Source organism: Mesitornis unicolor, unplaced genomic scaffold (genome assembly GCF_000695765.1).
Source record: "Mesitornis unicolor isolate BGI_N332 unplaced genomic scaffold, ASM69576v1 scaffold29600, whole genome shotgun sequence".
Lineage (NCBI taxonomy): Eukaryota > Metazoa > Chordata > Aves > Mesitornithiformes > Mesitornithidae > Mesitornis > Mesitornis unicolor.
In genome coordinates, this window is record NW_010158123.1 from 42,338 (window position 1) to 51,044 (window position 8,707).

General features: G+C 47.8%; 1 protein-coding gene across 1 annotated transcript; it reads right to left on the reverse strand.

Annotated features, from left to right (window-relative positions):
- Positions 1 to 338: 338 nt before the first annotated feature.
- On the reverse strand, positions 339 to 5,480 carry ZBTB37 (zinc finger and BTB domain containing 37). The gene is made up of 3 exons (XM_010182699.1): positions 4,558 to 5,480; positions 3,083 to 3,182; positions 339 to 827 (listed from the first exon to the last, which is right to left on the reverse strand). The coding sequence occupies exons 1-3, from the start codon at positions 5,478 to 5,480 to the stop codon at positions 339 to 341; spliced, it is 1,512 nt and encodes a 503-aa protein (XP_010181001.1).
- Positions 5,481 to 8,707: the final 3,227 nt, after the last annotated feature.

Here is an 8,707-nt window from a genome sequence, read left to right on the forward strand (position 1 = left end):
TGCTTGTCCCAGATCACTACGGAACATTAAAAAAAATGTAAAATCCTGTCGATCCCTGAATAAGAAGTTGATTGACACAGTTGTTTAGTTTTTCTCCAAGAGGAGAAGGAATAAGGGAGAAAAACTTTTAACACTCTAAGTGTGTGTGTGTGGGTGTGCGAGAGAAAGAGAGAGAAAGAGAGAGAAAGATTTTGCAATTTTGGCAACATCTTGGGAGCTTCTTTCTGTCCAGTGGTGGCATTGCACTAATCACAGTACCAGCCTGCCAGGTTGGTGCTGACTCTTTAGAGCCAAAGACGGGAAGACAGTCCTTTCTCCCCAGACTCTGCAGCTGCACTTCAGTCTGGCCCAGTCGTGGACACAGAGCCCTGTGCCGTCTCTCCCACGGTGACAGCCTCCTCCTGCGGAGGAGATTCTTCCTCCGCCTGCCCCCGAGACGTGACGGTGGTCTCGGGGGAGATGCTGTGAGGCCCCTCCAGAGGCAGACAGCCAGGGTGGTTCTTGCGAAAGTGCTGGTTGAGGATGGCCTGGAAAGGGAAGCTTTTGCCGCAGACGTGGCAATGAAAGGGCTTGTTGCCAGTGTGCTTGCGGATGTGATACTCCAGCTGATCCTTGCGGGTGTACTTCTTCCCACACATGCGGCAGACAAAAGGTGTGATGCCCATGTGGAGACGCATGTGCCGGTCCAGGCTGCCTTTCTGGTTGAAGGATTTGGCGCAGTAAATACAAGTGAGCCGTGGGTTGTACCGGAACCAGCGCTCTGAAACCTCCTGCTCCCGGAGATACTCCACGTAACCGCTCACCCCAAGCATGACCGATTCCTCCCCCTGCGAAGGAAGCAAAGGAGATTTAAATAATAAGCGGCCTAAAACAAACTGGAGGAAAGAAGATCAGGCCCCAGTCCAGCCAGTAAAGCGTGGAAGCATGTGCCAAACCTCGAAATCAGCAGCACTGATGTCTTCAACCTCAAGCACACATTTAAGTGCTTAACTAGAGCCTTGGGGCAGAAGACAAATGAGCAATCAATTAGAAAGCTCTTCTATGGCGGCCCCTCCTGCCAAGTCATTCTGCCAAGTCATTCGCTAGATCCGGGGAAGGAAAGCCAGCCCTTGTCAGGGGGGTGCTTAGCCACCAATTCAGTTGTGGATCACACATACTGTTACACATTACTGATACACGTTACTGTTTTAAAAATTTGGGCCACTTTGATCAAAATACTGTATACCATGTTCTGTTTTACTTACTAAAGATTAAAAGAAGCAGCCAACTGATGAGCTTGCAGTAAAATGAAGGTGGAATAAACAACAAATCATATCTGAAACTCTGCAGGTGTCACTTTACAAAGGTATTATTCAGGATTCATTTTACAATTAATCACGTTTGCCTAAACAGCTGCATAACCCAGCCCAGCCCCGCAGCACTGCAGGGGAGGATCTGCAGCACAGAGAGCTGCATGCCTGGCCCGGGTCACACAGCAAGGACCAGCTGGCTCCTCACTGTTTTCTGAAGCCAGAAAGACAAACAGGCCAGGGTAACTCTGAACCGCAAGCTCAGGCTCTAGGACAGTGGCTTCTGGCTATCGCGTTCAGAACGAGTGCAAAGTCTCCTGAGTGATTCCGTGCTGGAGGATTTGCACTCCCAAGTCTTATGCTGTTTTCCAACGACGCCAAACACAGACAAGCAACTGGTGTAACTGCAGGGGGCCTCTCCTTTGGCAACCAGGGCTGTGCATGCGCAGGCAGCAGCGTAACTGTGCCAGGTGCTGTTGAATCCGACTGTGAAAGCACTGGTAAGCGGCTCAGGACTGAAGGAGATGCACAAAGCTGCGGTGCTTTCTTTTCACTCCACCACTGCCACTGGGCAGGGATCACGGGCAGGCTATTTTAGCATCAATACAGCAATGCCAGAGGAGTGGAAGGTGATGATACCTCCCTGTGTGCGTGGTGGGCTACAGTCTTACATTTGAGGCCATCTCACAATGGAGAAATATCAGCAGCTAAAACTGCTCTGTATGTCACATTTGTCCTGGAGGGTTAATTTGACCTGAAATTTTCTAGATGTACTCTGAGGGCACAAAGCAAAGGTTTGGCAAAATAGGAATGAAAAGGTATATTTTGTTTTATGGAAGTGTGTTACAAAGTTAGCAAAGAGCAATCATGATTTTTTTCCCCTTGCTTCACTTGGTCTTCCTCAAGGGCAAAGCAGCCTAGCAACTCCTCACCTGCCTCCAGCAAAGTCATTGCATCATGACCTGACACACTCTTTATCTGCCCCAGCACACACGAGCCGCTCTACACAGTGCTGGGTGATGAGCGTGCACTATGGTGCCACTGCGATACTGACTGTATGCAACAAAAAAATTAGAACAAAATGATTAGGAATAGTTATCACCACCGTGTTCCACTTTGTTGCACCCTTGAGCCCATCGCCCTCCTGGATTTCTGCGTATCTCTCCCTCCTACCCCAAAATTGTGGCCGTACCATAAGAAAGCAGAGAATTCAGAGCTTCTTTACATTGCAAATGCAACACAGTCCCTTGGAGATGAGATACAAACCTCTTTACAAATCCACGGTCCCTTGACAATCCTCCCTAGAGGGTTACTGGTATAGTGCCTGGAGGGCTTTTAGGGATGGTTTTGGTATTGGCATGAAAAAGTTCAGCTGTTGTCACCCCTCAAACTCCCACAGAAGCCAACTAACACCTCCTCCCTCAGCTCAGGCATTTAGTCAGGCTGTCAGTTTTAGGGCAGATCCAACTCTGCAAGCAAATGGGGTTTCTCCTCAGGAGTTGGTGGCCTGCCCAGAATGAGGGCTGACATTTCAGCCCTCAGACAACAAGAGAAACTCCTCATGTTTTCCAGATACCTGGCTGAAACCCCAGATGACAGCCAAAATCAGTTTTAAATCGTATACAGATGGCATACGTTCTCAGTGTGAGCAACTAAACCCTTTGCAACAGTGAAAGGTCCTTGTTTCATGCACAGTATTACTTGCAATCACAAAATATTACACACTTCATCACAACACAGTCCCCTTCACCTTCAATGCCCACATTTACTTGCAAACTTCATGATTTGCCTACCTGGGAACTGGGCTGCTTGGGCTCATCCATCCGCCCAGGAGATTCGCTTTTTGATCTGTACCGCTCAGTCACAGCACCCATGCTGCCAGAAGGGCTAAATCTGTGGGGTGGGGGGAGAGCGTAAATGGAGTTTTTAATGGGCATCAGGTCACTGCAGTGTTTAGAACAACGGGTGAGCAATAGAGGCACCTGTATAGCATCGCTTCATCCTTACCAGCTAACACACAGGAGGCAGAAGAGCGCAAGCATAAAGGAAAAACCAAGTCATACTGGTCTGTGGATTCAGTCTTAACATCTGAAAAATAAAACTTAGTCATTTGGCTTCCAGTTCAGTTTGGTTGCTATCGCAAATAAATCTATATGGGCCCAGTGACTCGGGAACTGTACCGCAGAAGAAACCATTTCTCCAAGGGCACCTCTCATTCACCACCCATGCCCTTCTCCCCCTTCCAAGTGTGAAACAAAAGGGATGTGATGGACTCCAGGTGGGAAACAGTGGATACTGAGCACAGTGCAAAAAGAGATGTTGGAGGCCAGCTGATCCATGGAAAAGAGTTAAGGAACTACAGAAGGATCGCTCTCCAAAGGCGAGCTCAAGATCATTCCCTCTGATTGATCCATTAAGATTCATTAAGAATATCCACTGCTTCCAGGGAGCTGTTACGCCAAAGGATCTGAGTGATTGAGCTAGAAGAGAGGCAGATGTGAAGGGAAACCCCACAGACACAACTCCCCTCAAAAGACAATGGATCTGCCCTTTACCAGATCCATTCTTTGGTCTGAGCCAAGAGCAAGAAATGCTGGAGTGGAGAGGAAGGAGATGGATGGAGAACGAAAACACAGCAGGTTTCAGCACCTATTTTCAGTAAAGACTTTCTGCTCTTCCATATAAATCAAAACAACAGTGGAGGCCGATGGGCTCCCCACTTCAACTGCTTCAGAAGATGTAAACCTATGACCCAAGGCTGTCCTAGACCACTGGGAAGAGAATTTCCTCTTGATCTGCAGCTGGTGACCGGCTTGTTTCTCAAACAGAACCACCCCCAGATTTTCAGGCCAGAAGGCATCATTGCAATGACACTTCGCGTAACACATATTCTACGTGACCTCGTTCATTCCGATGCCGAGCACGACATCTACTGAGACTGAACTGCAAGATCTCCTTAGACAAAAAACCCACCTCAGCTAAACACCAAGAGGCAGAGATTCCAACCTCTGCAGCTCTAAGTGCTAATAATTAATTTCCCGAGATAGCTTGTACCTGGAGATTCTGGTCTGATCACTGCCCAGCCAAAATACTATAGCCCAAACCGGATACACCTCCTAACACCAGGAAAAATATTCCTTCAGTGCTTATGCTTAAGATGGCCACAGGAAATAGAAGGGGGAAACGTTCCAAAGCGACCAACTCAGCCAAGTGAAAACATTGCACAATCTCCTCTTACAGTCAAGGCCAGTAATCAAAGCAAACTCACCTGTCAATCTCACTGCTGGTTGGCCTGACCACTTTGGGCCCAGAGGACCCTAATGCATAAGCCTCTTGGCCCATTGATCCGTGGCCCGTGGTGTCGATCACCATAGCAGTGACCTCCTCAGCGCTGCTCCCATCTTCCCCCGACGGCTGATGCTCTGCCCCAAGCCACTCCTCCAGGTTCTCCGTTTTAATGCGCAGTCCTCCCAGCACCCGGATGTCGTCATCGTTCCGTCCCCCGCGGTCTCCCATGCCCGTCTCAACGTACCACTGTCCCGCCCTGTTAATCCGTAGGATGGGCTCCCTGCTTTCCACGTCTGAGCTTTGCTCAATTATCTGGGGGCTGGTAGACTCCTCGGGCGGGCTGAGCTCCCGAATGTCCAGCACCGTGCTAACTTGGCCCAGACGACTCCCCTTCGGGGTGTTGTGACGTGGGCTGAGAGAACGGTTTAAATTTGGCGTCACCCGGTGAGACTCTGGTGGTCTCTCCTGATGCTTTGTCCTGGTCTGGCTCAATTCTGCTTCCACCTCTGCCACGTTAATTTTGAAATGAATTCCCTCAAGAATCTGTGTGCATTTGTCTATGATGTGCTGCATCTGCAAGAAACTGGCAGCCGTTAGGTAACTGATGATGTCAGCCAGCTGCAGACATATCCTACCTGTGTAACAAAAGGAAAGGAGCTGCTCGAAAACAGAAGGGTTCTTGATGACAGAAATGGAAACAGTGCTCATTTCGTTCAAGGACATGTGGTCGCGGAAGTAGGGTGAGCTGGCAGCCAGCACCACCTTGTGAGCGCGGAAAGCCTGCCCCTGCACGTTGACCACAATGTCACACAGGCGGCCCTGCATGCGTAACTGGTTCAGGTGGCTCAGGACAGAGTTACTGAAGTCGGGAATCTCCAGCTGAATGTTCCCACTCCTCTCCATGGCTGTCCCAGTTGCAGGTGCACGACCCTACTGGAAAGGGGGGGAAAACACCACCGTTAACAGAGCTAGTCTATCATTCGCATTTAAAACATTTTTCACCTACTTTCATGCAGTTTGAAATACTGGTTTTTTTACAGAAAACTCTCACCATTGAATTTACAAGCACCTCGCAGCAGTTCTCTGATCTTTATGCGCTGTATATCACCTTCCACAAGTTATGTTAAACCAGTCCCCGATAGATCCCCATTCCCTGTGGCTTATGTGCTCAAAACAGTTCATTCTGTCAGCCTCAATAAAAGCACATTTGCATTTAAAAAAGAACATTAAAAATGGTTCAGGTACTAAAAATAGGCAGCTGATTGCATAATGGATTAAAATACTTAACATTGGTACCTTCTAAGCTAAGGAAATATTTGCTATCCCTCCCTTGTAGAGCAGGAATCGAGAAGGAGACATCAGTACCTAAATCCTCCTGACAGACTTTTTGAAAGCTGACCGGCACACATTTGACCTCAAGGCATCTTAAGTACACTGGTAAAACCAAGACATTCATCATATGTTGCGTTTCTGACACATGGCAGAAAATACATAACAGAACGGTGAAAGAAAAAGAATGGTTCCAAACGCAACTTATCAGAGCATCCGCTGGGCACAAGCGACTCCCTGGCAAAAGCAGCTGGCGTTTGTGTAGTTTGAGATATTGCAAAAGACAATTTATGAACAATGGGGATTAACAAACTAGCTCTCCTAGTCTCCCTTCCATAATTCATTTTCCTATAATCATCACATTTCATTTTGGCAAAGTTTGAAAAGGAGCTCTGACCATATATGGTAAAAATTCAGAATGATCCAAAATTAGATGTAAATTCACCCCAAAAGAGGAGGAGGGGGGGGAATAAAGAAAGAAAGTAAACAAGTTTATTAAAGATCATTCGTGGCATGAACGACTTCCCAGCTGGATAGCATCTGAAGTGTCGATTAAGCAGAGTGCTGCAGATATCAAAACAATTTCAGGCAGGCTGGGAATACCAAGGTTCATAGTGCCTACTCCTACAGAGAAACCTGGGAATCCAAGGGAGTAGCACACAGGAAAGCATGCATGCCTTTGAAGGACGTCTTTTTTCTTTTTTTTTAAACTTGATGAATGCTGCAGGACAGCGCATGTTCATGTGCCCAAGCAGACTTCGTGCAAACTTGGCAAAATACGTTACTAAACCTGAAGCTGCAGGACAGCCTGTCAATCTCGTGAAGCCGTGCAGAGATTACTAAATGGCTGGGTGGCTGCATGTCCCTGGGGTAGGGGTGCACAAAACTTGAACAGCGCCACGTCTGAAGGCTTCTTCTCCCCTTCCCCTGTCTTTAGAAGAAAGCAATAAAAACCACCAAAATCCAGGAACTGTAGTGCACAGGTCCATGTCAACACAACATTAAGAGCAGAACTTTAAACACACAAAACAGGGTGAAATAGAAAATCTGACACCTTACCTGTAACGTTACGAGTGACATGCAAAGGGGAGGAAATGGGGGCGGTATCTTCTTGTTTCCCTTTTTTCTTCTGATGTTGTAAGAAGGTCTGAAAACTTTTTGCCCCCTTCCCCTTTAGAAAGAAAAAAAAACAAGAAAAGAAAAAAATGTAGCACGGAGGAATTGGGTTCTCCCAAGCACAATCAAGACTGTCAAGCTTTGTCATTCTTTGTTTTGCTGGAGGACACGGCAGCGGGATTAGCTAACCATTACAAGACGTCCCACCCCAAACCACTGAGAAACACTGATTCTTATCACATTGATCTTTCTCCACTGTCTGCTCAGTGTTTGTGCTGTACCGATGGTCATTAAAATAAAAAATGGAAGTACAAATAAGCTGAACAAGTCATTTCCTCTCTCAAGGGGCTGGTGTCTCTGGCACTAACCCTGCAGCATACAGGGTTTTCCTCAAACGAGCCGTCTCACTTACACCATTAGGAACACTCATGCAGCCAAAATCACATCAAATGTGCAAATGTTTACAGGATTAAGGAGCCTATAATCTCATCAGCTTCCCAAACCACCAGTTTCTAAAATGATAAAGCCTTAAGCATTCTCTTAAGGAAGGCAGGGAGGCTTCCTCGGCCAGGTGAAACACCCCTGCCCAGGCAGTGAGTACCTAGGTGGACTCACACAGGGAAGGGAGGCTGGGGCAGAGCCCGTTCCCTCCTCAGGGGTTAGCTGGGGACATACAGAAAGAGAAGGAGGGGGAAAACAAATAAATAATCAGAGGCTAACTGCTGAGCGTGCCTGTGTACAGCCCTAGTCAGAAGTCAGCTGCTCCCAGGGGAGCCTGGAAAACTATTTGTGAGCTTGTGCTTCAAAGGCAGGGAAAAATCCATCTGCAGGAGAACAGGACGCACGTAGCTGCGTTGCCTCAGCATCAAGGAAGTGGCATTTTATTATACACTTTGGGGACAACCCCAGTCAGAGGCTGGCAAGAGGGAATCTTTTTTTTGGTTCAAGCTACCCTTGTCAGGAGGCGATTTCTGTAAGGGGTCCATCACAAGTTCATCATCTCAGCCTTTACGTGCAGGATAAGCGGGATGTCCTGCTGAGCACTGCTCTTCACAGAGAACACACTGAGACCCTTATCTATTTTTTATACAATTTAAAGTGTCACCAGCTGAGATTTGGACTGACTTATCTCAGAAAATGCCTTTCACCCCGTGAGGCAAGTGCAACTACTGAGATCAGGAGAAATTCTCGATCCATCAGGCTGGGATGTAAAAAGCTGGGACAGACCCTTTGCAGCAGATGACACTCACTCTGAACACATCTTTTGTCAGAAAGCTGTCAGGCTGGGGAGTTGTACGAAGGAGGTGGAACTCAAAAGTCTTGGCTTTTGGGGCTGACATTTACCACAACCAGTCAACTTGACTACTTTCAGATTACTATGGGACGCTAACAAAGATAAAAGCAATAGTAATTCGGCATTAAGACGAGATTTGCTGCCTTTCTCATCCTTCCTCGCCTCAGCTAAAAGAGCAAATTTAACAGGGCTTGATTTTTTTCCCCCTAACCCGCCCACAAGCCACGACTCCAGGCCTTCGCCCCGGGCAGGAGGTGACTCCGGCTAATTTTTAGCCCTGACAACTGCAGAGACTCGAACCCGGGAGAGGGGTGCGGGGAGGAGACGGACCAAAACCCACCCTGACCTCGTGCCCGTGTGGCTGACAACGCCCCGCTCTCCTCCCACGGGG

Bases quoted from the DNA above. Each gene is read 5' to 3' on its own strand.
- ZBTB37 (XM_010182699.1), bottom strand. From the start codon at position 5,480: ATGGAGAGGAGTGGGAACATTCAGCTGGAGATTCCCGACTTCAGTAAC. The intron at 3,183-4,557 runs GTGAGTTTGCTT...CCCACCCCACAG, and splicing joins ACCAGCAGTGAGATTGACAG to ATTTAGCCCTTCTGGCAGCA. The intron at 828-3,082 runs GTAGGCAAATCA...CTTCCTTCGCAG, and splicing joins CCAAGCAGCCCAGTTCCCAG to GGGGAGGAATCGGTCATGCT.